This window comes from Salvelinus alpinus, chromosome 9 (assembly GCF_045679555.1).
Source record: "Salvelinus alpinus chromosome 9, SLU_Salpinus.1, whole genome shotgun sequence".
NCBI classification, from domain to species: domain Eukaryota; kingdom Metazoa; phylum Chordata; class Actinopteri; order Salmoniformes; family Salmonidae; genus Salvelinus; species Salvelinus alpinus.
In genome coordinates, this window is record NC_092094.1 from 37,900,344 (window position 1) to 37,927,992 (window position 27,649).

At 43.5% G+C, this 27,649-nt stretch overlaps 2 protein-coding genes and 1 pseudogene across 4 annotated transcripts; 1 reads left to right on the plus strand and 2 right to left on the minus strand.

Annotated features, from left to right (window-relative positions):
* Nucleotides 1-1,034: 1,034 nt before the first annotated feature.
* Nucleotides 1,035-12,044, plus strand: LOC139584768 (phagosome assembly factor 1). 3 transcript variants are annotated; one of them, XM_071416963.1, is made up of 16 exons: nt 1,035-2,061; nt 2,221-2,303; nt 2,421-2,504; nt 2,595-2,638; nt 3,429-3,508; nt 3,600-3,694; nt 4,221-4,318; nt 6,385-6,497; nt 7,142-7,275; nt 7,398-7,481; nt 7,608-7,690; nt 7,899-7,942; nt 8,021-8,070; nt 8,207-8,265; nt 8,384-8,456; nt 8,576-12,044. In XM_071416963.1, exons 1-16 carry the CDS (start codon nt 1,998-2,000, stop codon nt 8,663-8,665), a joined length of 1,278 nt encoding a protein of 425 aa, XP_071273064.1. In that variant the 5' UTR covers nt 1,035-1,997; the 3' UTR covers nt 8,666-12,044. The 3 variants fall into 3 exon arrangements, with proteins under 3 accessions (XP_071273064.1, XP_071273067.1, XP_071273066.1); XM_071416966.1 differs by having other exon boundaries at nt 7,398-7,430; XM_071416965.1 differs by having other exon boundaries at nt 4,254-4,318.
* Nucleotides 12,045-12,048: 4 nt separating this feature from the next.
* Nucleotides 12,049-17,029, minus strand: b3gnt9 (UDP-GlcNAc:betaGal beta-1,3-N-acetylglucosaminyltransferase 9). Its single transcript, XM_071416962.1, has 3 exons — nt 16,553-17,029; nt 15,941-15,998; nt 12,049-15,700 (listed from the first exon to the last, which is right to left on the minus strand). Exon 3 carries the CDS (start codon nt 15,399-15,401, stop codon nt 14,034-14,036), a length of 1,368 nt encoding a protein of 455 aa, XP_071273063.1. The 5' UTR covers nt 15,402-15,700; nt 15,941-15,998; nt 16,553-17,029; the 3' UTR covers nt 12,049-14,033.
* Nucleotides 17,030-17,154: 125 nt separating this feature from the next.
* Nucleotides 17,155-26,584, minus strand: LOC139530949 (BBSome complex member BBS2-like; annotated as a pseudogene).
* Between the last annotated feature and the right edge of the window lie 1,065 nt (nt 26,585-27,649).

Here is a 27,649-nt window from a genome sequence, read left to right on the forward strand (position 1 = left end):
CGAGCAGCTGCACACAAGCTTAAGATCACCATACGCGATGCCAAGCATCATCTGGAGTGGTGTAAAGCTTGCCGCCATTGGACTCTGGAGCAGTGGAAACGCCATCTCTGGAGTGATAAATCACGCTTCACCATCTGGCAGGCCGACGGATGAATCTGAGTTTGGCGGATGCCAGGAGAATGATACCTGCCCCAATGCATAGTGCCAACTGTAAAGTTTGGTAGTGGAGGAATAATGGTCTGGGGCTGTTTTTCATGGTTCAGACAGCTTAGTTCCAGTGAAGGGAAATCTTAACGCTACAGCATACAATGACATTCTAGACGATTCTGTGCATCCAATTTTGTGGCAACAGTTTGGGGATGGTCCCCGTGCAAGTCAATGCCCTAGTGCACAAAGCGAGGTCCATACATGAATGGTTTGTCAAGATCAGTGTGAAAGAACTTGACTGACCTGTACAGGGCCCTGACCTCAGCCCCATCGAACACCTTTGGGATAAATTGGAACGCCGACTGCGAGCCAGACGTAATCACCCTACGTCAGTGCCCGACCTCACTAATGCTCTTGTGGCTGAATGGAAGCATTTGGGCTCCCGAGTGGCGCAGTGGTCAAAGACACTGCATCTCAGTACAAGAGGAGTTACTGCAGTACCAGGTTTGTATCCAGGCTGCATCACATCCGGCCGTGATTGGGAGTCCCATAGGGCAGTGCACAACTGGCCCAGCGTCGTCCGGGGTAGGCCGTCATTGTAAATAAGAACTTGTCCTTAACTGACTTGCCTAGTTAAATACAAAAATTTAAAAAGTCCCAGGAGAAATGTTCCAGCTTCTAGTGGAAAGCCTTCCCAGAAGAGTGGAGGCTGTTATAGCAGCAAAGGTGCGACCAACTCCTTAATACCGATGACTTTGGAATGAGATGCTCGACGAGCAGGTGTCCACATACTTTTGGTCATGTAGTGTATGTTGAACAAAATTCGTCAGAACCTCCCACTTGGTCAGCTGACCAGGAAGTGGGTGTTTCTTCGCGATGCACAGGAAGTTGAATAATCAGCTGATACTGGAGGTGTTTTGATGGAAGTTGCTGTTGTTTGTGGAGAGTTTTATTTCTTCTCTTCAATTCATTATAAAGACACATCAAAAGATTAAAGGAATTCGGTGGACTTTGAACTAATAGTGAGGTTTTGAATATTAGCTAAGTGACACGGTTGTAATTTCAATTCATAGCTGCCTGTATTGCTATTGAGTCCTCGATAATGAAGAAAATAGCAACGTAGCTGACGTTAGTCAACGCTTTGAGACGTTCTTTGTTTATGTTGTGCCAGACAAAGCTGCAGTGTTTGGTTTGTCTTTTTGAAGATCGCTTTATATTTGTTTATAATTGTACGTGAATATCGATTACAATAACGTTACAGGGGAACTAACTAATGTTAACGATAGCTAGCTAGCATAACTACAAGTTACCGACAATTGTTGTCAAGCTGCTGAGTTGTCCTGTATAGTCTGATCATAAGCGAGACAGCTGAGATGTTTAGATAGTGACGAGTGTGGAAAGACTTCAGTCTAGTTGTTGTGTGGTCGTCATTTGCGCGTCAGTTAGCTCATCTGCGACCTGTTGGTAGAACTAGCTAACGTACATGTCAGCCACCAACCTAAGTCTCAGTTGGCTTTGTGTGTAACTTAGCAAGTTGGTTGCGCAATTCTTGTATGCTAGCTACTTGTCAGCAAGGATCACTTCAAAGTATGCTAACAGTAATCGCTCGTCGCTAAATATGTTGTGTCTTGGTCTCTGAGAACGTACCATTTGTCCCGCTGTCAATATATTTCATGGTGTTTTATGTAAAGCCGTATTGTTTATGAATGAAGTATTTATTTTGTTAACTTCATGTTGTATAGAAACAATAGGAGTGTTTAAGAAGAGGATTAGGCAGTCTAGTATTAAAGAAAGGTCCAGTTCAGGCACAGGCAGAGAACCTTGTTGAAAATCCTTCTCCCTACTTGCCAATGCTGGATCTGGAAGTTGTTCCTGAAAGATCTTTAGGAAATGAACAATGGGAATTCGCGTTAGGTAAGTGACTCCTGAAGAGACTATTGGGTATTTCTTCAACCTACCACACACCTCAACTAATATGCATGTTTTCCCAGTCAGTTGTTTTTAATGTTTATTTGTCATTTGTAAATGAGAACTAAAGCAATCTTTAATATATTGTCCATGTTCTTGTCACAGGGATGCCATTGGCCCAGGCCATTTCCATTTTACAGAAACACTGCCGCATCATCAAGAATGTCCAGGTTCTTTACAGTGAACAAGTAAGTGATTAGTTAACTACTATTGTGTGTGATATAGGGTGTGGGCTGTCAGATTAATTTGACCGTTTTTTGATTGACTGTCCATTGAAATGATATGTTATGTTTCTGTGCTTCTAGACACCACTTAGTCATGACCTCATACTCAACTTGACTCAGGATGGAATTAAACTGCTGTTTGATGCCTGTAACCAGAGACTGAAGGTGAGGGAGACATGCTCTGGTTGATCATGGCGCTACAGACAATAAGGCTGTCTATGTTGACTTATCAAGTCTCTCATTACTCATGTTTAGGTGATTGAAGTATACGACTTGAGCAAAGTTAAATTGAAATACTGGTGAGTGATCTCTAGTTACTTGTGCTAATACCAGTGTGACTGGAGTTGTGTCATAGCAAATGTATTCACTATATATACAAAAGTATGTGGACACCCCTTCAAATGAGTGGATTTGGCTATTTCAGCCATACCGTTGCTGACAGGTGTATAAAATCGAGCACACAGCCATGCAATCTCTATATACAAACATCGGCCGTAGAATGGCCTTACTGAAGAGCTCAGTGACTTTCAATCTGGCACCGTCATAAGATGCCACCTTTCCAACAATCAGTTTGTCAAATTTCTGCCCTGCTAGAGCTGCCCCGGTCAACTGTAAGTGTTGTTAGAAATGGTTTGTCAAGATCGGTGTGGAAGAACTTGACTGGCCTGCACAGAGCCCTGACCTCAACCCCATCAAACACCTTTGGGATGAGTTTGAATACCGACTGCGAGGCAAGCCTAATCACCTGACCTCACTAATGCTCGTGTGGCTGAATGAAAGCAAGTCCCCGCAGCAATGTTCCAACATCTAGTGGAAAGCCTTCCCAGAAGAGGGGACGCTGTTATAGCAGCAAAGGGGGGACCAATTCCATATTAATGCCCATGATTTTGGAATGAGATGTTCGACGAGCAGGTTTCCACATACTTTTGGTCATATAGTGTATCTGACAGTTTGTCAGACTGGAATAGTTTGTTGTAGTCCATGAGAATAACTTGTTTTGCAAATTGTTCAGCTTATGTTGGATGTGAGATTTTGTGCTACTACATATACTGTAATAGTATCTAGGCCTAAATTGTCATTGTCTTGCAGTGGAGTACATTTCAACACTCAGGCTATAGCACCCACCATAGAGCAGATTGATCAGTCCTTTGGCGCCACACACCCTGGAGGTATGGGAAGATACAACTTTTTGTCTTATTGATAGTACTGTGGAATGCTGCAAGGCTTGTTGTTTTTGACCATGTTTTCCTCACTCCCCAGTATACAATGCTGCAGAGCAACTGTTCCACCTGAACTTTCGAGGACTCTCCTTCTCCTTCCAGCTTGACTCATGGAATGAAGCTCCCAAGTATGAGGTGAGACTATTACCTTACCCTGCTATATTTATCTCTAGTGTGCTGTTTTTCTGACTGGCTTTATGGTTAACCCTGTTTGACATAGCTGCTACACAGCAACTGTCTTCCATAACTTGTTCTTCTTGTTCAAACCTTACTGGTTTCCCTCACTGATTTTATGTGCTTTACTTTACCTGGCCGACAACCCCTAATAGACCTTGTTTACCAGATAAAGAACTAGTCTTTTTGTCTTAGAAAATTATTTCTGTTAGCGGTAATGAGAACCCCTGTGCCTCTTTTCGACCCCTTGGCAATGAACAAACAAATGTACATACTTCATTACCAATACAGCATGAGTATTTGGTTTTGAAGCATTTGGTAATGCTGAAATACAAAACAAATTGGCCCCAAAAATGACTCACTATGTCTTTATTATGAAAATACGTTGTTATAAAGCTGTTGATGTGAGTACTTGTATATCCATGTATTGAATATGAGCTGTTGAAATGCACACGCCAGTCTACTCCCAGTTGTTTTGCTTTGACAGCCTAACTTTGCCCATGGCTTGGCCTCCCTGCAGATTCCACACGGGGCCACAGTGAAACGGATGTACATCTCGGCTGGGAACAACCTACAGGACACCAAGTAAGAACACAATGTATTCACAAGGACACCTGGAATAATGTTTGAGCATGGCAAGTTTATGGGGAGATGGAGGAAGCAGGTGGAGGATAGGGTGAAGGGGAAGATACTAGAGGTTGACCGATTATGATTTTTCAACGCCGATACCGATACCGATTATTGGAGGACCAAAAAAAGCCTATACCGATTAATCGGCTGATTTAAAAAAAATATATATATATATATATTTGTAATAATGACAATTACAACAATACTGAATGAACACTTATTTTTAATTAATATAATACATCAATAAAATCAATTTAGCCTCAAATAAATAATGAAACATGTTCAATTTGGTTTAAATAATGCAAAAACAAAGTGTTGGAGAAGAAAGTAAAAGTGCAATATGTGCCATGTAAGAAAGCTAACGTTTAAGTTCCTTGCTCAGAACATGAGAACATATGAAAGCTGGTGGTTCCTTTTAACATGAGTCTTCAATATTCCCAGGTAAGAAGTTTTAGGTTGTAGTTATTATAGGAATTATAGGATTATTTCTCTCTATACGATTTGTATTTCATATACCTTTGACTATTGGATGTTCTTATAGGCACTTTAGTATTGCCAGTGTAACAGTATAGCTTCCGTCCCTCTCCTCGCCCCTACCTGGGCTCGAACCAGGAACACATCGACAACAGCCACCCTCAAAGCAGCGTTACCCATGCAGAGCAAGGGGAACAACTACTCCAAGTCTCAGAGCGAGTGACGTTTGAAACGCTATTAGCGCGCACCACGCTAACTAGCTAGCCATTTCACATCAGTTACACCAGCCTAATCTTGGGAGTTGATAGGCTTGAAGCACAGCGAAGAGCTGCTGGCAAAACGCACGAAAGTGCTGTTTGAATGAATGCTTACGAGCCTGCTGGTGCCTACCATCGCTCAGTCAGACTGCTCTATCAAATCATAGACTTAATTATAACATAATAACACTCAGAAATACGAGCCTTAGGTCATTAATATGGTCGAATCCGGAAACTATCATCTCGAAAACAAAACATTTATTATTTTAGTGAAATACGGAACCGTTCCGTATTTTATCTAACGGGTGGCATCCATAAGTCTAAATATTCCTGTTACATTGCACAACCTTCAATGTTATGTCATAATTACGTAAAATTCTGGCAAATTAGTTCGCAATGAGCCAGGCGGCCCAAACTGTTGCATATACCCTGACTCTGCGTGCAATGAACGCAAGAGAAGTGACACAATTTCACCTGGTTAATATTGCCTGCTAACCTGGATTTCTTTTAGCTAAATATGCAGGTTTAAAAATATATACTTCTGTGTATTGATTTTAAGAAAGGCATTGATGTTTATGGTTAGGTACACGTTGGAGCAACAGCAGTCCTTTTTCGCGAATGCGCACCACATCAATTATATGCAACGCAGGACACGCTAGATAAATTAGATATACCATCAACCATGTGTAGTTATAACTAGTGATGATTGATTGATTAATTGTTTTTTATGAGATACGTTTAATGCTAGCTAGCAACTTACCTTGGCTTCTTACTGCATTCGCGTAACAGGCGGGCTCCTCGTGAGGCAGGTGGTTAGAGCGTTGGACTAGTTAACCGTAAGGTTGCAAGATTGAATCCCTGAGCTGACAAGGTAAAAATCTGTCGTTCTGCCCCTGAACAAGGCAGTTAACCCACCGTTCCTAGGCTGTCATTGAAAATAAGAATGTGTTCTTAACTGACTTGCCTAGTTAAATAAAGGTGTAAAAAAATATATTTTAAAAACGGCAAAATCGGCGTCCAAAATTACCGATTTCCGATTGTTATGAGAACTTGAAATCGGCCCTAATTAATCGGCCATTCCGATTAATCGGTTGACCTCTAGAAGATACTGTGTGTTTGGTTAGCTTGTTTACTCAGATGTAAATTATTCAACTAACACCACCATCTCCTTTGAATATGATTAGGTTTAAATCTGATGCATTTGAGTTATCTAAATACTTATTATTAAGTATTGAGAGAAGAACATGAATTTGTAATGACCTGACTATGACTCACTCTGTCGTTCCTCAGGGCCCCAGTGATGCCCCTTGCCTGTTTCCTTGGCAACGTTTATGCAGAGTGTGTGGATGTGCTGAGGGATGGGGTGGGGCCACTTGGTCTGAGACTTCGCCTCCTCACTGCAGGTACTTAGCAAGGGGACATTTGAACCCACTCGTGTCCCTTGAGTACAACACCATCAGAACTGTGGAATTCAAGCTAAATCTGTTCAGGTTGGTATTCCTTTTGAGGCTTCCTGAGTACATGCCACTGAAGGGACTGGAGGAAGTAGGTATTTTCCTCCTGTAGCGCAATCAGTCCTCAATTCTAATTGGATCAGGCTACTCTTCCCTTCCTCCCTTTAATTAATGAATTCCTCCAGTACTGTTATAATGGCTGTAATAGAGCCTCATGTTCTGGAGCTACAATATAATGCTTTCCTGCCAGTCCCTCAGGTCTATCACGTTCCATGCTCTCTTCAGTCCACACATTAGCCCGTTAATCTCGTCACCATATATCACCTCTGACATGCCCCTCCCTGGGGAGGCTGAGCAAAACAAATGACCTACTACACCCTTTATTAGATGGGGAGGAGGTCTATCAAAATATGCCCTCATCAATCTCTGTGTTTAGACGTGTCTCCTTAGACCAGCTGTTTTGTTTGTCTCTGTGGTTTGATGTATGATATACAGTCCTAATGAAACATCTGAGAGGAAGATGTGCTCCAACAGTTTTGCAACACCAGGTCATATTAAGCTTGCATAATGAATGGTCTTCTTCCTATCCTCAGGATGTGGGCCCGGGGTGATGGCTGATGCCAAGGTGCGTGCCGTGGAGAGGAACATTTACTTTGGAGACTCCTGTCAGGATGTGCTGAGCGCTCTGGGCTCGCCACACAAAGTATTCTACAAGTCCGAAGACAAGGTTTGGCCCTCTACTCTGCTTCCTGTCTCTTCCTTTCCCTTGACCTGCTCCTTTCAGCAGTTGATATGGTCCTCTCTATGTTGATAAACAAGCTCTCTTCATGTTTGGGTTTCCTGTTTCAGATGAAGATCCACTCTCCGTCACCTCACAAGCAGGTCCCGTCCAAATGCAATGACTACTTCTTCAACTACTTCACCCTGGGGGTGGTGGGTATTGGTGTTCCATGGGGGCTGGTTAGAGAGGGCTTGCCTTAATTATGTTGACATTAAAGCTCAATGTAGGATGTTGCTTGTTTCTTACCACTGTTTGATTGGTCCCTTTTTGTTTTCCAGGACTTACTCTTTGATTCTAGCACACACCTGGTGAAGAAGTTTGTCCTTCATACTAACTTCCCCGGCCATTACAATTTCAACATGTAAGCCTCTCTCTGCTTCAGTTAAGACAGCTGGCACCTCATTGGTCCTTGGCTCAAGTATACAATTTTCAGACATATGATCCATTTGAATAAATTATTTCCAGTAGAGCCAAAAGAGGCTATTAAACTCCTTAGTGGTGAAGTAATTTAGTCACAGGAGTGCTGTTCACTACTCTCAGTAACATGTAACTGTCTCTCTCAACACTAGATATCATCGATGCGATTTCAAGATTCCACTTGTCATCAAGAAAGGTGAGTTTTCTAATCAGCCTTTTTATTGTATTTGGTGAACTCTGTCTGTCTCCTCACGTATCCCTGTCTGTCTTTCAGAAGGTGCTGCCGCTCAGGGGGAGGACTGCACCCTCACTACCTACAGCAAGGTCAGACATGCCTACACTGCTCAGTCTTTGCCTAGCTCACTCAAGAGTAGTTAAAAGAGCAACTATGGGTGAATGTTATAGCTACTTCAGACGAGGTTTGTGTTCTTCTGACTGACTATGGTTGTTTCTCCCGTAGTGGGATCAGATTCAGGAGCTGCTTGGACACCCCATGGAGAAGCCTGTCGTGCTCCACAGGTAAGAGATGCCTGGGTTATAGTTTACATGACTTCTGTCAGTTGAAACATTTTCACTGGACATCTGACTGCTGGCCCTGCAGTTAACAAAAAGGTGTAAAAAACGATGTGTTTCACAGGTCATCCTCGGCAAATAACACCAACCCCTTCGGCTCTACATTCTGTTTTGGACTACAGCGAATGATCTTTGAGGTAAGAACACTTGGTGTGTGAGTCGAGTGATGACGGTATTAGATTGAGAAGTACAAAGGCCTGGATGTATGTAAACTATGTAAGGTATGTGTCTGAACTGTGCCAATTTGTCGTCCCAGGTGATGCAGAACAACCACATAGCTTCAGTGACCCTGTACGGAGCCCCCAGACCCAGCAGCAGGGCCAGAGCCGAGGCCATCGGCCACTGAACAGCATCCCACTGGCACCCCAAGCCCCAGCCCCAACCCATACCCGGCCTGAGGACTGTCTCCCCACCGCTCCAGTCCGCTCCACACAGCCCTGGGCTGATCAGCAGTGTACTCTCTGTCTCAGCCACTGCCATCTTCACACCAGAGAGGCCCGCTAGGAGCTCCTCTGGACCCATCTGCCCCTGTGTGACGGGCGCCTCATGCAGGGTCCTGCTAGGAGCCTTACGGCAGCCATCATCCCTTCTCCCTCTGACTCACCCTGTCCCAATGCTCTTCATCATCAGAACACTTGTTAGATGTGTTGACAGTGTACATTTATATGACTGCGAGCAGAAACAAATGCTCACCTGCGTGCATGCTGTAGTTTTTTTAATTGACATTTTAATACATGATTAATATACATCAGAAACAGATACCAAAAGCCTGCCACAGATACCAAAACCATTTCAATCCTTTCTCCACTATATGTTCATGTTACCGATTTTAAAACATGCATATGGATGCAGGCTCATCTGCAGCACTAACATATCACGTACATCATTTCATACGCAGACATATACAGAAACAACCATGCATGCACATCAACATAAACCAATGCATGCACACACAAACAAACAATTGCATGAACATAGTTTTTATTTTTAAGATTACAAGCACAAACTGGCCACACCTTAGAGTGTCCTAGTGCTTTGCATGCTGTGAGGTGTACTGTCTTGGTACATGAACAAACACACACATACTGGCCCATACACACACATTCATACACTCATGCCATGACCAAGTCCACAGCATAAGCCACCTCCTATTGCAAGGCAGTGAAGCACCAAATACATTTATAGTTTGTTTTGTGTTTTTGCATGGAACGATAAAAACATTGGTTTTGACATTTGCACTAAGATACACCATATTTACTTGATTCTTGTCTCCTATCCACTGCGGATTGTGTATTTTGTTTCCATTAGTGATGACTGAGGAAAGGCTCTCGCTCCTCTGTCACCTGAATTGACTTTGGACAGAAAAGCCATGCTTGCTTCCTTCCAGATGTACACCATCTCCTCCGACGTCCACTGCTACTTCCTTCCAGATGTACACCATCTCCTCCGACGTCCACTGCTACCACTGTCCTTTACAACCTTCCTCCCCATGCGCTCTCATCATTGCTCCCTTTCGCCATCCATTTCCCTTATCTCTTTTTCTATTCACAATATATATCTAAATGAATCCAGCTAAACCCCTTAGATATACTTCATCATTGCTGTCATTCATTTTGTTAATTTGACAACATTTTAGCCAAAGATGTTTTAGCATGTTTTAAGTTATTGTCATTTTAGTTTGTTGTCAACTTGACCTCTTGCCCAGAAGAGCAGACATTCCCTCCTAAAACAATATCATTTTTTATTGCAGGCCCAGGAACCATAATCTTGATCTCATCTTAGTACTTCTTGAATATATATTCTTTATAATTGCTTTGTGCTTTTTAATGCAGATCTTTTATCATTCAGTTTTTACTCTAACCAAGATGTCTTCTATATGTGTAGCAGGTAGATTTGGGACTATGTGCAGCAGTCTCTTCTGGTGTTCGGTGTTTGTACAGATTTGTAAATAGTGTGCCCTTTTCTTTTGGCTTGTCATGTTAAGATAATGGTACGATGCGGGCCTGAATTGTTTTAAGGTCAGAGCACACGCAAGACACGACACTTGTATTACATAGGAATTCTGTTTGATGTCTCTCCCCCCCTAGTGGAGAGAACACGGTCTGGCTCCTAAACCCTGGGCCTGAATGGTTCATTCATCTCTATAGCTCAGCTTTAACCACTATTAGTACTAGAGATCGATGCTGAAAATAGGATAAATCAGAGACAAAGATGGATAGGGAAGGTAGCCCTGTACACTGTTTAGAACCCCCGGATGTGTGTGTGGTCAGTCGCCCTGTTATAGTGGGTTGATCATGTACTGGTGCCAGCCCCACTCAACCAGCCCTCAGCTTTGCAGCGTGTGATGCAGGCGTATTACATGGGCATGGTTTATGCTGTTACATTGACTTGTTTCATGAGTTGCTATGAAAAAAGCCTGTACTGCTGTTGATGTTGTTAAAATTGTATCCCTTGCTTTGTTCAAGATGTATACAAAAAAAAAAGCTACAATCCTTTGTTAACGTTGTGCCTCATTTCCTACCAAGCCTGTCTTGACTTCTCTCTGTAAATGAAACTATTGAACAGCATTGAGTATGACTGAGCATGACAAGCTAACATGATCGACTGACTGTCACCCATAGGCCATCATTTCCCTCTTGCTCCAAAAAACATGTCAAATTGTAGAATAAAGACTTGATGTACAGTGCAGGTCCTGAGCTCAGTCATGAAGGGCTAATCCTCATCTCTCAACAACCCCTGGCATTCTGATTGGAAGATTTGCACAATACATTGTTTTGGTTTGTTCTAGTTGCTGGACACAGAAACATGTATATCACTGAACATCTCATAGCAAGACTATGGTTTTAACATCAGTCTAACCATCACCACCGGCCAACCATTCATGACCTGAGCTACACACACTGGTTGTTGGAGTTCAAATACAATGCAATGCACTCCCGGCCTGGTACATTTGTTGCATCTGTTATAACTCACTGTAGATGAGTTTGCATTTATAGTAGCGAGCAAATGAATGCAACACAACCAATGTTGTGGTAACGTTACTGGAATGTTACTGCTGAGCATGAGCTGGGCTGTGTTTGCCCAATCTCAGGTGGACATAGATATTGTTTTAAATGCCAGGAGAAAGTGAATGCTTCCTTTTCAGCTGTTGGCTTTGGCTGTTTTATTTCCTCTCAACTGATCCTATTTTTGCATTGGATTGAATTAATGACTGTAATTAAGACTGTAATTTTAAATGAACAACTTCAGTTGAGTTTAATACTCTATTAATGCTATGTATTGTCTCCCTTTATATTGTATGTTTTATCCCCATTCCCCAAAGTAGTTATTTTTGGTGGATTCAGTCAATTTAACCCAGTTCTGGAAATGGGAGTTATCCTTAATTCAACATGTGAATCAAATTAGTTGGGATCTGGTGTCAGATATTGGATAGCTTTACTTCTGTACAATAAAGAACATGTAGATCAACATTATCAAGCATGTCATAAAAAGCAATAACCGTTGCTACGGTGAATCAGAACGGTCTGCTTAAAGCTTACACAATGCTCCTGAATGATGCGAGAATGCTGTGATTAAGATGAGCTCATCATAAAATCTACTGTCTGAAACTCAACATTTTGAATTTTATAAAACTGCTCATTCTGAATTTTGTTCATTTAAAAAAATCCTGTTACTGTGTGTACAAAAAGGATATGAAAATATTGATAAATAACTATGACAAGAAAGGTCTTGAGCTGTATTTTTTTCTTTTTAAAGAACAAAAAAAGCAGTACATGCACATGTTTTCCACCAGGGACAATTTCAGTGTTAACGGATTGCTTTACATTTTGATATCAACAGCATGTCGTCTACTTACAGCATTTGGACTACAGTTGGAGGTATAGCTGAACATAACACGTTTAAAAAGAAACAGCATGTAAGGATTCTGATTATCAGAAGTATTGTAAGTGAAAGCACACCACCCTCCCTTAACTTTTCAGGGTTTACTCTGGGCTTTGGTTTGTTTCTTGGTGATTGTCATCTTCAGTGTAGCTAATTGTGAACTAAAGTAGGTGCTGTGCACATAACATTCATGAATATGTAAACTGTACCTCTGTTGGAACGTTTCTAAGAATACACTGAACAAAAATATAAACGCAACATGTAAAGTGTTGGTCCCATGTTTCATGAGCTGAAATATAAGATCCTAGAAATGTTCCATATGCAGAAAAAGCTTATTTCTCTAAAATGTTGTGCACAAATTTGTTTATATCCCTGTTAGTGAGCATTTCTCCCTTGCCAAGATAATCCACCCACCTGACAGGTGTGGAACATCAAGAAGCTGATTAAAAAGCATGATCATTACACAGGTACACCTTGTGCTGGTGCCAATAAAAGGTAGGTGTACAGTTTTGCCACACAACACAATGCCACAGATGTCTCAAGTTGAGGGAGCGCGCAATTGGCATGCTGACTGCAGGAATGTCCACCAGAGCTGTTGCCACATAATTGAATGTTCATTTCTCTACCATAAGCCGCCTCCAACGTCATTTTAGAGAATTTGGCAGTACGTCCAACCGGCCTTACAATCGCAGACCACATGTATGGCGTTGTGTTGGCGAGTGGTTTGCTTATGTCAACATTGTGAGCAGAGTGCCCCATGGTGGCGATGGGGTTATGATATGGGCAGGCATAAGCTACGGACAACAAACACAATTGCATTTTATCAATGGCAATTTGAATGCAAAGATACCAGCAACTTCGCATAGCCTTTGAAGAGGAGTGGAACAACATTTCTTTGAAATTGTTGCATTTATATTTTTGTTCAGTATATATATAATGAGGTCCATTGGGGACTTCCTGCCACAGCTACAGTTGATGCTTTGAGCTTTGTCTCCCTTCATTTCAGATTCAAGTCTACCTACATGTATCATCTGATGTGTAATCGCACACAAAGGGTGTGTTCGTACATTCAATCTGGATTGCCAGAGTGCACTCAGAGTGCGCTCTGGGTGTTCGTAAATTCAGAGCGTTGTCAGATTGTCCGTTCGTAAATTCAGAGCGTTGCGCTTCAGAGCTTGCTAGCTACTTCCAGACACAAATTAGAGAACACCTCACTCGAACCATTTTACTCGCCCTAGCAGAGCTATCCAGAGCGTTGGTGACTGTAACTGTGCTGCTGGAAACAATTTAATTACTTTTTTTTGCCGACGTTTACTGACACCGGCCATATTCAACGGGTGTTGAGTGTTCGTAAATTCATCAGTTATTCTGCGCTCTGACACACTCAGACAAGAGTGCTCTGAAATCAGAGTAGATAGCCAGAGTGAATTTACGAACGCACCCAAAGATTCTTAATTTACAACGCTGTACTGTATATTCAACTGCACAAAATCAACCTGGCACATGTTTCAATCTATATTGACCTTATTGAGGCTCTGTGCAATAAAATAAACAAAGTAAGTCATACTGTACCTAAATGGAGCAGGGGTGTTTTTAAAACATTACCACCACAATACATTTACCAACTGGTTTTACATCCAGGATGTTTCCAAGAAAAAGATAAGAAAAAATACTGTTTCCTAGAGACGATGCACATTTACCATGGCTGTAAACTGTTAAGCAAAAACCACTGTATTACCTAAAAATAACTGTACCAAACATTCAATCACAGCTTCCATATCCCAATGGCTCTTTCACAGTGTAGTCCCTCTAATCGACATAACACAAAGCCCTCAATGCTTTACAAACACTGTAACATCATAGTCCTGTTCCACTGTAGTCTCGGAGTCCTTCTGTCCTGTTGTTCCGAGTACCTTGCCCCTCCACTTAAAGGGCCATGGGGTGGGGGCCAGGTTACTGTGACAGCTCAGTTGGGGGTCATGCAGCAGGTTCCACATGAGCCAGATCTGTGGCACTGTCAAGCTGTGTACCACCATCAGCTCCCTGTAGAAACAAGGGTCAAACACCTGGAGGTGGGGAGCAGCCGAGGGGCGCACAATTCCAAATGTACGGAAACCTTCATGGCGTGACGGTTTGACTCCGATTCTCTTTAAGCACATGCCTAAGAACACATCGTCGATGGGGAATAGTTCTACCTGCTGACACGCTCCACTCAGCCGCCTGGCGGTGTGGCCGGACATCACAAAGCCTCCCCCTCCTGCATATGATGGATACATCGTCTGGCCGTACACAAACTCAGGCACAAAGTACTTGCTGCTGCGCCGGCGGATGGGGCGGGCGTGGTGGATTATGTCACCCACAAAGAGGTCCTTGTCAGGCTTCTGACCCTTCAGCATCTGCAAAATGTTGTCTATATTCACGTAGACATCAGCATCACCTTTGAAGATAAACTGGACATTGGAGCAGCTGTCATTCACCCACTGGAGGAAGTGGGTCTCTTTAAGTGTCAAATTGAAAAATGTGTCATCAAAGTCCCAGAGGAGAATGTCCCCAAAGGTGTGGCTCTCATAGGCAAGGAGCCGGTCCCATAAAGGCAGGGCTGTCTTGTTCCTGGGTACCCCAAGGAGGAATACAGTCTTCACTGTCTGCAAATCCGGGAGAACACCCTCTCTTCCCCAGGTGTGCCGCACTACCTGCCTTCTTTCAAAGTCTGCTGCTACGGACTTGATAGTAATGAGCATGTAGAGCTCGCCTGAGCACTTCCCTGGCTGGTCTATCAGCAGTCTGAAGTCCCGGTTGTCCTTATCTCGTAGGTAACCCTCAAAGTCAAAAGGTGGTTGTGTGGGTAAAACAGGAGCAGCCTTTGTTGGAGCAACCTTCTTTGTCCCCTCATCTTTCTTTGACTTGGATCTAGATTTGGTCTTGGCCTTAGGTTTGGATTTAGACTGAAGTTTGGACTTCGGATGTGACTGAGGCTCAGACTGGCACTTTGTCTTATCTGGGTGCGTAGAGGGGACCAGTTTAGTCACGTGGCTCTCTGGTAGAGCCCCTAGAAGAGCACGGGAGCTTGTAGAGCCCTGCTCTAAGTGCCAAGTGTCCCAGGTGGGAGTGAAGCATTGGTGGGCGTACAACAGCAGACAGAGTAGCCCCAGCATGAGCAGGGTGCACAGAACATCTCCTTTTATGTGAATTCTCCTCATTGTGTCCTACTGAACCTATTTCCCTTCAAAGGCTTTTCCCATTAATTTGTATTTTCCTCTTCCTCAGGATCTCTGAGATCAGAAAGCTCCATACAGCATCCTGTGAAGAGTTCACAATACTGATCACCCATGCAAGAGCAATTCCCGAGAGGTTTTCTGGGGGACCCTGAGGTCCTGCTGGATAATGCTCAGTAACCCAACACTCTGCAGTCCTTATGTTTCTACTCCAGTATCTCAGAGGGGTTTTCCCTTTAGTCTGCAAAATTCATTCCATTTAATCTCTTCGGCAGGCTGTAATCCTAAATATGAAAATAAATCACGAGAATTACATTGTACACAAACAAGGAAAATAACAAAATATATTTGACAAAAGTTTTTGTTGTTGTTGTTACTTTTATATTTGCAGTTACTTTGTATATTTTGTTCTTATTTTTCTTTGACTTTATTATTCATAAATTATCTGAGGCGCCATTACAGGGATATCTGCAGTTCAAACTCATTTCCCCAAGTTTCCAGAACTAATGCAAGAATGTTCATACCTTTTCCTATAGCAGACACGCCCCCTCAAAGGAACAGAACAGATCATCTCCCAGTAGTCTACAGAAATTGACCACGGTTTCCAAGTTAGCGTTCAAATGACACCTCAGAAGCAAATGTTAAGCCAGACCAAAATGTTCCAAAAGATTTTGAAGAACGACTTCATTGCCACCCCTCTCCTATAGGACCTAACCCCAAATCTGGTCAATTCGGCTATTATGAGGGCTGTCGGATCGTATGTAAACTCTACATAAGATTTCTAAATAGAAAATTCTTTCTTGTGTGCGTTAGAACATAGTGTTCCGAACTCAATGTCCCTATCTTAATCTCCTTCACAAATGTAACTATTTATTGGTTCACCATGCAGTTTATAATTTGCAAAAATGCATCTTAAAATGCATAATTTTTCAGACATGTATGCGTTAACTCAAAGGAAAGCTTTTGTCGCATGTAAAAAAAGAAAAAGCCGACCATGACGCATTAGATTTACATATAATTGCCAGACTGTTGCATGTTTGCATAATACAGGGAGCCCTATATTGAATGACAGCGTTTGTATTGTATCAGTATATGTGTACAAAGTATTCAATCTACGCATCAGTCATCATACTTACCACAACAGATGAAAGTCACCAAAGCAATTTATAGCGACACTGCCAAACCCGGGAACATCTGGTTTCTGTATGAAAACTGCAGTCTCTGACAGTGCTGGGGTCCAACAAAAACGAAGTTTAAAATGGAGAGAGAAAAATACATGAAATGAATACAGACCTACATGGTGTATGGAGGGAGGCTCAGTAAGGTAAAGTTAACTTTTTGAAAAACGTGCAAAATTGGCAAGACAGCATTTTAACGGTATTCATTTCACTGGTCACGTGACACGTGTGGGAGTCGCTGGTCCAGCTGTACGCCAGATGCCAACGCAGCAACTGGAAGCGGACTCTCCAAGAATATGAAGGAAGGGGAAAGGGGGGAGCATAATGATCCGGACCTAGCAGACTTATTTTTTTGTCAGACACTTTGTACTTTTATCGTGGTGATTGATGTTCTTGCAATACAGCACCATATGCACTTCTAGCCCCTAGCTGTCTTAAATGGCTGCAATTTAGGAGCTGGATTCACTTAACAGCAATCTGGCCTGAGAGACATTGAAGACATTCATTCAACCAACAAGACTTGAATGAAAATACTACAATGAAAACCAAAAACAGACATATTAAGTTAAAAGACCATTTAATTTAGGGTTACATTTTCTGCACACACAAAGTTCCCTGACTATTTACAATCTATAAAATGTAAACGTGTATCACACTATGCTGGTCCCATTTAACATTAAAGGAGTATAGATTTCTTTGGCTAGAAAACCACATTTACAACGTGACAGTTACTCCCACCCACTGACTCTTCTAAAACATCACTGCTGACCAATATGACATCTAGGGGTGCAGGAGAGGCCTGTCTTTTCTTCAGGCCTTGTCACTAGTGAACTAGACTTTCTTCACACTTATAAAGCCTCCTCTCCTGGCTCCCCCCGGACTGGCTCCCCCCTCTCACACAGGGGGTACCCTCAGGAAGAGGCTGTGCCTGCTCTCATGATCTTGAACAGGGCATTGACATTGTTGTTTTTGATAGTGTCTCGGCAGGCTGTGATAACCTGATTCTTTGGCTTACCCACTGAGAGAGACACATAGTAGTAGAGGTTAGGAAAGACCTGAACCCTTCAAAACACATTCAAACCTCTACAATTGCTATCCCCCACTGATCACCCTGTCAACCCCTACTCACCTCTCAGTCTCCCTGCCCTCTGAATGGGCCTGGTTGACAGACTTAAGAACATTGTGATTGTTGGATCCGATCTTGTACTCATTGATCAGGTCTCTGTTCAGGTCATAGAGCTCAATGTAGAGCTTCTTCATGTTCCTCCTGTCATGCAAAAAGATGAAGGGATGAAAAGAAAAGCCAAGCAGAGAAATCATGGTGGTTGTTATGGCGTCACTAACTTGTCCCCCATGAGTTGTGCGTCCTCTGCCTGCTCCAGCATGTTACGGATGTGATTAGAATGATCTGCAATGGCCACCATCAGCATTTGGTGGACAGAGTGATAGTCATCTACCTGTTCAAACAATAGGTAACTTTGCGTAACGGTATGTAACCCCGTTTCTCTGAAGGAGATGAGGAAGACATCTCACTATGGGACACGCCCTATTTTGTTGGTCATTGGTTGAAACCAATCATGCCTAACAGACATATCAGAGCTTTATGGGTGTACGCCCCATATCAGAGCTTTATATATAACACCATTCACTGCTCTGGTTTCCTCATTCTAAGAACTACCTCTTACACAAATCGTGCAAGAGGGGCAATCTGGTGAGATCTCCTTCAGAGAACCGGGGTTACATACCGTAACCCAAAGTTTTCTTTCAGTCAACTCGGTTGGACATTTCACTATGGGACACTTGCAAAGCTCCCCGATTGCCAATAGTACCTTTCCTGAGAAGCCTGTTGTGGTACATGGTAATGTACCTGATCCATCCTACTCAGCTTCAGTCCAAGGACTCTGTGCGCCAGGGAGGGCGCAGTAACGTCCACGCAATAGAACCTCACAAAGGTGTGAGAAGAAGCCTAACTAGCCGCACAAATCTCCAAGACGGAGATGCCTATATACAGTGCCCATGACGTGGCAATTCCTCAAGTGAAATGTGCGCGGACACCCAGGGGAGACTGCAATCCCAGACAACTGTACACCTTGGCAATAGCCTCCACTACCCAATGGGTGAGGCATTGTTTGGACAAAGCCCTACCCAGATCAGGGGTGGAAAAGCAAACAAAAAGTTGGTCACAACTTCGGAATGGCCTAGTGCTGTCCATGTTCAGTAGCTGCGCAGTGCACGCACTTAAGGCGCCGCTGCTCTGGAGAAGAGAACGGCGGAGGGTGGAAGGGAAAAAAGGTCAGTGGTTTGACTACTATAAGTCATGGGAATGACCTTAGGAATGAACGTGGCGTAAGGATGTTTCATAGCCTTGGAGTAGTCGGGGGGGAAACTGAGTGCATGAAGGATGAACCGAGAGCACATGAAGGTCGCTAACACACTTGGCCATAGCCAAGGCGAGCAACTGGGCTGTTTTATATGACAGAGTCTTAAGATCCACTGTCTCCAGGGATTCAAAGTGATTGCCTGTAAGTTCATCCAGAACCAGTGCCAAATCCCATGATGAGGAAAGTGGCTTGGAGACCGGACAGAGATTGCGCACTCTGTACCGCCATGTATATGGAGAGGAGGGCAGCAGCGTTCACGGAGCGCCCCACCTGAGATGCAGATCGGTAGATCCTCTCATACATTGACGCGGTGAAGCGGTCATTGGGATGAGCGAGCTTGGGGGCAGAGGAAGAGGAGCTCAGCCAGGGATGGCTCCACGGGAGGCGGGCTGAGCCATCCCGACGACTCCATGTTGTGCATATCCAAGTAGGGGTAGCCAGTCACAGGAGAAGGTGACTTGAGGGGCACACCCAGGAAGACTCCAACAACGCCAGACAGTCTAGGAAGGCTGGTACACGCTGTCAGACGGATGTAGAATTACTCTGAGAGGAGATTCCATCCATCCTAGTCTTCTTGTAAGGTGTGGGAGGCGTTGAATACTCAACATCAAATTTGGTTGCAGTGCATCTGATTGCCTCGAAGAAGGAGAGGTCAGTTATTGACTCATGTCCTACCTCTGCAGTCTGGCTGGGTAGCACAAACTGAGTAGAGGGGAGAAATTATTCAGGGGCGTAATCCATCTCCTGGTTAGAGAGGCTGATGCGGCAAGAGACATGCTGTCGTCCTCACTTCCGGATTCATCAGAATTAAGGTCCGCCTCAGACAGAGGCGGTAGCTTCTCCCTCCTCAGGGACTTCATTGTCAACAGAGTCGTCTTCGAGCAAGGACGAGGCCTGGGCAATACTTTCCATGTACTTGGCTCTACGTCTTAGGCCACCGGAGCCCATCTGAGCGCAATGCACACAACTAGTGGGGTCGACGAGAGCCTCCATGGCGTGTTCGACGCCTAGCCAAGTATTACAGAGTGGATGGGAATCTGTCCCGGACATGTAATGCTCGCAATTGTAATGCCCGCAATCTTCACCTGAGTGACGATAGCCAGCTAGCCGAGCCGTCGCATGAGATACCAAGTGCCGACTCGGTGTGTAAACCAAATAACTCGAGGTAGAACGAACGGCTGGGCTATCATTCACAGGGGAAGGTAAAAGGGATGGTGCTTCAATGGTGGGGTAACACACTGAAGAAACAGCACCGCTCGTGCTAGCCAAACAAACCGAATGAGGGTTTAGCCCAAAGGATTCTAGCTAAAACACCAGCGGATCCGTTAGCACACTACACAGCCAAGACATTCAAAAGTTTAGCTAGCTAGCTCCGAACGGTGGAATCCGACAGAGAGCTAGAGACCCCAGGTATAAGTAGCTTAAATTTGTGGGAACCTGCAATTAGCGGGATGCTAAAGCAGTGGAGCAAGCTAGCTAACAAGGCCAGGCAACAGATGTACTGTAGCTAGCCAACGACAAAAAGTGCTGCTAACAAGCTAACTAAGGTATTTTCACTCTGTAAAGTGAAGCTGAAGATTTCAGAATTCCTGAAAATAGAAAATAAGCCACCCAATTCTCCATGGTGGGGTGGTAACCCACCAGGAAAGAAAAGTTAAGTTGAGAGCTAGTTTTCTGAAGAACGTTGCTTAATGAGCTAGTACCCAAATAGACTTGTGATGATGCAAAGAAATAGGAAACCAGAGCAGTGCAGGATGTTATATAGACACGAGGGGCATACACCCACAAAGCTCTGAATGGCCTGTTAGGTTTGATTGAATAAGGCTTCAACCAATGACCCGTAAAAGTGGGTGTGTCCCATAGTGAGACGTCGAACCGAGTCGACTGAAAAATAACATTGAAATGTTAGGCCAACTACACAAAAATAAAGCGATATCAAAGGTGTTGTGAGGTTGGTAACGAGAGAAATGCTATTGGTGTGAAGGTTGAGGTGGGTTGTGTGGGAACAGGTTTGTTCACCTCAGTCATGGTGGTCCGCAGCTTCCCAAAGTACGTGGGAAAGTCTGCCTTTGCCTGTAGGTCTATGTCGTCTGTGATTAGTGTGATCTGATTGGAAAACAAAGAACCACTGAAGGGGCCATTTTGAAATACTACAGATCTCCTGTGCACGAAGATGTGTGTTAACACATGTAGACATACCTCTGCCCACGGCGCAGAAAGTTGAACGTCACAACTGGGGTATCAATGCCCTCCGGTAGGAGGAAGATCTGGTTCAGCCACATGACGACCTAAAGACGAGAATACAGATTTTCTGTAATAACAGTTAACATTACTGTGAAGCAGAATGCCAGAGGGGCTTGGAAGAGTCTGTAGAGGAGCGTGACAGCACATGGAAGTGTGTGTGTGTAAGTTAGAGTAAGAGAACGAGAGATACAAAGAATGAATGTGCTTACTCTCTGTGGCCTGGCGAAGGTGACTTTCCCAGTAGGTTGAGATACCTCAGGATCAACATTAAGATCATACATGGAGAAGCCAGGCAGCTGACGCATGATCTCAAAGACGTGGAACTGAACGCTGGAGGAAAAGGAAGAGAAAGAATAAGCACATTCAAATTACAAAACGATTTATTGTTGTCATTAGACAGAGCTAAAGTACTGCTAAACTTACAAAGTTGGAAAGTAATTGATAGTCAAAATCAATGATTGGTTGTTTTAAAGTGTGAATTTCACTGGCAAATCACTTCACTAACACATCTATGCAAAGGACTCAGCTGTCTCGTTCATAATTAAAATATGTGTACCTGCTCTTGCCGCCAACAAAAGCTTTGATGTGTAGATCCACAAGGATATCTTTGGGAGGAATGATGTGAACACGGATACAACCAGACCAATTCTGGGCACTGGGGTGTACCACATGACTTTCACCCTTGAAAATTTCCTCAGCGAAAATCAGCACGGCTCTAATGATGGTCTCTGTAGGGGGAAATCCAAGAGGACAGTACTCAGCCCACTCAGTTACCACAGCAAGCCACATGAGGCTGCACATTCTGGATTATAGGATGGTGAGTGGAGAGAGTGATTGGGTTCAATGTGGGACAGGCTGAAGTTTGGTCAGCATGGTGAGTTTCTGTGTGGTTTTAGGGCTGTGTAGGTGAGCTGCTTACTGTGTTTTGATGACAGTGCATGAATGTGTTAGTGGTTAGTAGGGAGGGTATCTGTTTGGGGTGATGGTGTTTACCATTGGGCGTGGAGATGCTGAGCTCTATGTGTGCCCTCTGGGACTCCGTGGCAGCTCTGACAGAGGGCAGTCTAGAGCTGGGTATTGGCTGATATCACCCCCATCTGGGTATCACCTTCTGAAGTCCCTGGGACAGCCTGCTACCAGAGACACAAGACACACAGTCCTTTACACTAAGGTACAAACACTATGCGTGTGTATGTTTGTACATAGAGTGGGAGGATCAATGTTCTCCTCAGAGTACAGTAACTGATAGGTCTGGTAATGTTTGTCTGAGGTGTGGGTGTTTGATTGCACATGTGGGCTTTATCATTTTCTTCTAATATTAGTTATTTCAGAGAGTTTCAGTGTGTATATATAAATGTAAACGTGTGTTTGGTTGTAGCTTTATCCTCATAGTTGATTCTGTGAAAGTGTTCGTCAGTGTCTGTTCTTAGTAGGGCTGTCCCCGACTAAAATAAATGTTGGTCGAAGGAGAGTCGTCTGTTCTTTTGACCAATCGATTGGTCGAAATGTTAAAATATATATAGACACACCCTATGTTTGAATAAAATCAACTATATATAGACTACTGAGCCTGTCTGATGCTTAAAGCACTGCAATTAAAAATGAAGACATAAAATGACTAAAGAGGGAGCCAGAGATCAATATCACCTAACCAGAACAGTTTCATTTCATTTATAGTAAATCAATATCATTTGGTTAATCAAAATTCTATGAAAATGATACAAATCTAAAAGTAACTTCTATTGCCAATATGTAAAAGTAGCCTATATAAAGCCAACAAATAAAAACATTGCAGGTAGAAAATATCCTGATAAAAATAAATATCCTATGAATCACATTGGCTACGCATGGCCTGTCTACAAGGAACTTGACACATTGTGTCAACTATTAACTTGATCCAGCATGAGGCGAGCAAACTTGCAACATTGTATAAAATATTCTGGGCCCTCAGAGTTTCCTGCTCCAGTGAGCTCCGGACAGACACAGCTGTAGGCTATTTGCGGAATGGATAAGAATTAATCAGATAGGCATATTTAATGACATTTTTTCCCCTTTCATGCTGAGTAGTTATGGAAAGGGAGAGAGCTGGAAAGATGTTTCTAATAGGCTACGTTGAGGAACGATTGTCCTTCTCAATGGATGTAAAAAACAGACTTAATTTACTTGCTGTTTGAGGCGAAGAAAAAATGACTTTGAGAAGCTCCACAGTAATGGTGAGTTAAGACTATCATAAATAGTATGAGATCCCCAAATGGGCACATAGGCCTACATTTGCACGCAGGCCAGGTATCCTAGGCCTACTTCTATGTGTAATCAGGTGTGTGTCTTTACTCAAGATTGACAGGAGCACTCCAAACAAGACAAATAATACATTGACAACTCATAAATGGAATTAAATAAACCCAAACCTTTTTCTCACAAGTGTAGCCTACGTTGGGCGCTCTGCAGACAACATTTCCACTCCTACAATGACAACAGAAATGACCGTAATTAAACAAACAATGTAGATGAGAAATTATGGAAATTAATAGTAGGCTAAATGTACTACTGGTACTGGTGTACCATTCCCGCGGCCTGCAATGGATTAGTCTGCTCAGAAAGGCGTGAATCAGACAGGTGTCTCGTGTGCCATACATTTTTTAAATATGGTTGCCACAGCTCGACAAACAAAATCTCGGTCGACCAACAGCCTATCGACCAGTGGACTAAATGGGGTCAGCCCTAGATCTTAGAAACCTTGGCATTCTCCTTATAGTTGCGTAGTTCCAGTAGCAGGTTCTGCCTGAGTTGGCTCAACTCTCGGATCAGATCCTGCTCCACACTGGAGTCCATCAGGTTCCCCTTCATCTCCTTACTGGCAGGCAGGTAGCCACGCACTGACAACCAGCACACAACACATTGGATGTCAAAGACAAATTCTGAGAGAATACACACAAATAAACTAGGCCTATACGAAGTACTAGTAGTGTTACTCATGTCTTTACCTTCTCCCTCCACAGAGGTACAGATGAGCTGGATCTGTCCATCCATGCGATAGTCCCTCTCCACCACTCCAGCCACAGAGGACGAGAAGATGTCTTTGAAGATGACTTCACCTGTTTCGATCGCTCCGTGCATCAATCTGTAAATTAAGGTGAAGTCAAGGGGCCTTACAACATTCCTTACACTTGGAGGAAAGGCTGGTGCCAAGTGTCAACCAGTCCTAGGCAATGTGACAAAGTGAAGGATTAGAGGACTTTGAAGACTCTCCTTGATTGGTTCTGTACTCATTTTAACAAATAGGTCTTCTCAATTGCCCTAAATTGATTGTTGACTGACACATCAAGGTGGTTTACCTTTCCATTGGACCAGCCCTTGATGAGTTCTACAACACCGTCAGCATTAAGGTCAAATACATGAACGCTCATTGCATGGTTCTTAGACTGCAGAGGGAAAGTGGGACAGTTATTGGCACATCTTTAAACATAATGCTGATTCAAATTCAATACGTTTTGTGTAAAGTGACAGGGATGCATTAAGAAGGAAACTAATATTCCACCCATTCAAAACTTGCAGTACCTTGATTATCCAGTAGTGAGCAGTGTGGTCATTGGCCAGTGCACTGCACTGTTCCATTGGCCAGTGCATAAGCAAACCTGCTGCCATGCTTATGACAGAGGGAGGTAACCTTCTGAAAGATACAAAGAGAGAACAATCAGCACACATCCTCTCTTTGCTGACATTTTCTGTACTATACACAGCAAGATTTGTTTAAGTTTTAAACATCAAATAGCTGCAGAAACACAACTCTAGGTATGTAATATGAGCTATACCTCATTTTCACAAGTTCATCTTCTTTGATCAAAATCAAATCAAATTTATTGGTCACATGTGTTTAGCAGATAGTTATTGCGGGTGTAGAGAAATGCTTGTGCTTCTAGCTCCGACAGTGCAGTAATATCTAACAAGTAATATCTAACATTATTAAAGGGCTAGTGTTTCATTTCATTAAAGTGGCCTGTGATTCCTAATCTATGTCTATAGGCATCTGCCTCTGATGTGCTAGTAATGGCTGTTTAGCAGTCTGATGGCCTTGCGATAGAAGATGTTTTTTAGTCTCTCGGTCCCAGCTTTGATGCACCTGTACTGACCTCGCTTTCTGGATGATAGCGGGGTGAACAGGCAGTGGCTCGGGTGGTTGATGATCTTTTTGGCCTTCCTATGGCATCGGGTGCTGTAGGTGTCCAGGAGGGCAGGAAGTTTCCCCCCGGGAATGCGTTGGGCATACCACACCACCCTCTGGAAAGCTTTGCGGTTGTGGGCGGTGCAGTTGCCGTACCAGGCAGTGATACAGCCCGACAGGATGCAATTGTGCATCTGTATACCCTAATGTCAAAGTCCTCTGATCTGACAAGAAGCTGCAAAGACCTGACAAAATAAAATATACACAGTATATTACCCATTTTAGGATCTAGTATATTTATGTAATAACAACATTTAAAGTCGTCTAGCTATACATTGCAAAGTACTTGCTTTCATCTTTGGATGAAACTTCTGCTAAATAAAATGTCACCTCATTTTTTCAATTGCCAGTAAAAACACAGAGAACCAATGACCGGACATTATCCCCCGTGTCCTGAAAAGGAACCCAGACAAACAAACAAACATATAATGTCCTTAATTGTGGTAAAACTATTCCTATTTCAATGTTAGACAACAGTTCACATGATGAAGAGGAACACAATCCATACCGTCCAGAACTGGTCGTTCCCCTCACAGTCAAATCCTTGTAAGGCACAGTTTCCTCCGATGATGGTGAGGGGGGACTCAATATTCGCCAATTTCCCTAAAGCGATGGCATTGTCCCCATCTGTCACCTAGAGGAAAGGAAATAGCATCATTATTTGCAAAACGTTATTATTATGTAATACTACTACAACAGAAGCATGATTATGTTGTATCATTGCTTCCTGTCCAGTCCTTGGCTCACCTCTCTGTTGAAGATGTCAGCAATTTCGTGTACATCATAGGCCAGGTTTGTCTGGGTGCCCACGAGGAGCGTGTCTCCAGTGGTGTTGGGTCCTCGAGTACCAGCTGTCAAGCAGCTCAATGCCTGGTTGATGTTGAGCAAAGAGATGTCTGAGTCCTGGGCACTCTGGCTTAGACGGTAGGCTGCCTGCCACTGGCCACACATGTGAGGGTTATGGATGAACACCTAATAGAAGAGAGAAGATTGAATTACTTGAGCTGGAGTGCTATATTACGATGCATCAAGCTTCATGCATACATGTAAATGGCAACTACCAAAGGGAACTGGGCGAGGCCATACCTTCCCTGATTGTGTGACTGCAGTGAGGCATGGGTGGATCCCTTTAAACTTGCCCATTGTAACCATGCAAGGGTTTATTTTATGGTTCATCTTGAGGGTGAGTGCCTACACACAATACCCCATAACGAAAAGTGAAAACAGGTTTTTAGATTTTTTTTCAAATGTATTAAAAATAAAAAAACTGAAATACCTAATTTAGATAAGTATTCAGACTCTTTGCTTTGAGACTCGAAATTGAGCTCAGGTGCATCCTGTTTCCATTGATATTCCTTGAGATGTTTCCACAACTTGATTGGAGTCCACCTGTTGTAAATTCAATTGATATGACATGATTTGGAAAGGCACACACCTGTCTATATAAGGTCTCACAGTTGACAGTGCATGTCAGAACAAATACCACCCCATGAGGGTGAAGGAATTGTCAGTAGAGCTCAGAGACAAGATTGTGTCGAGGCACAGATCTGGAGAAGGGTACCAAAAATCATTCTTAAATGGAAAAAGTTTGGAACCACCAAGACTCTTCCTAGAGCTGACCGCCCGGCCAAACTGAGCAATCGTGGGAGAAGTGCCTTGGTCAGGGAGGTGACCAAGAACCTGATGGTCACTCTGACAGAGCTCCAGAGTTCCTCTGTGGAGATGGCAGACACTTCCAGAAAGACAACCCTCTCTGCAGAACTCCACCAATCAGACCTTTGTGCTAGAGTGGCCAGATGGAAGCCACTCTTCAGTAAAAAAGCACATGACAGCCCGCTTGGAGTTTGCCAAAAGGCACCTAAAGACTCTCAGACCATGAGAAACAAGATTATCTTGTCTGATGAAACCAAGATTGAACTCTTTGGCATGATTGCCAAGCGTCGTGTCTGGAGGAAACCTGGCACCATCCCTATGGTGAAGCATGGTGGTGGTAGCATCACGCCGTGGGGATGTTTTCAGCGGCAGGAACTGGGAGACCAGTCAGGATTGAGGCAAAGATGAACAGAGCAGAGTACAGAGAGATCCTTGATGAAAACCTGCTCCAGAGTGCACAATGATTCAGGACAAGTCTCTGAATGTCCTTGAGTGGCCCTGCCAGAACCCGGACTTGAACCCGATCAGACATCTCTGGAGAGACCTAAAAATAGC

Coding starts and splice junctions, on each gene's coding strand:
- b3gnt9 (XM_071416962.1), bottom strand. CDS start 15,401: ATGAGGAGAATTCACATAAAAGGAGATGTTCTGTGCACCCTGCTCATG.
- LOC139584768 (XM_071416963.1), top strand. CDS start 1,998: ATGCTGGATCTGGAAGTTGTTCCTGAAAGATCTTTAGGAAATGAACAA. Junction 2,062..2,220: donor ACAATGGGAATTCGCGTTAG/GTAAGTGACTCC, acceptor TTCTTGTCACAG/GGATGCCATTGGCCCAGGCC. Junction 2,304..2,420: donor AGGTTCTTTACAGTGAACAA/GTAAGTGATTAG, acceptor CTGTGCTTCTAG/ACACCACTTAGTCATGACCT.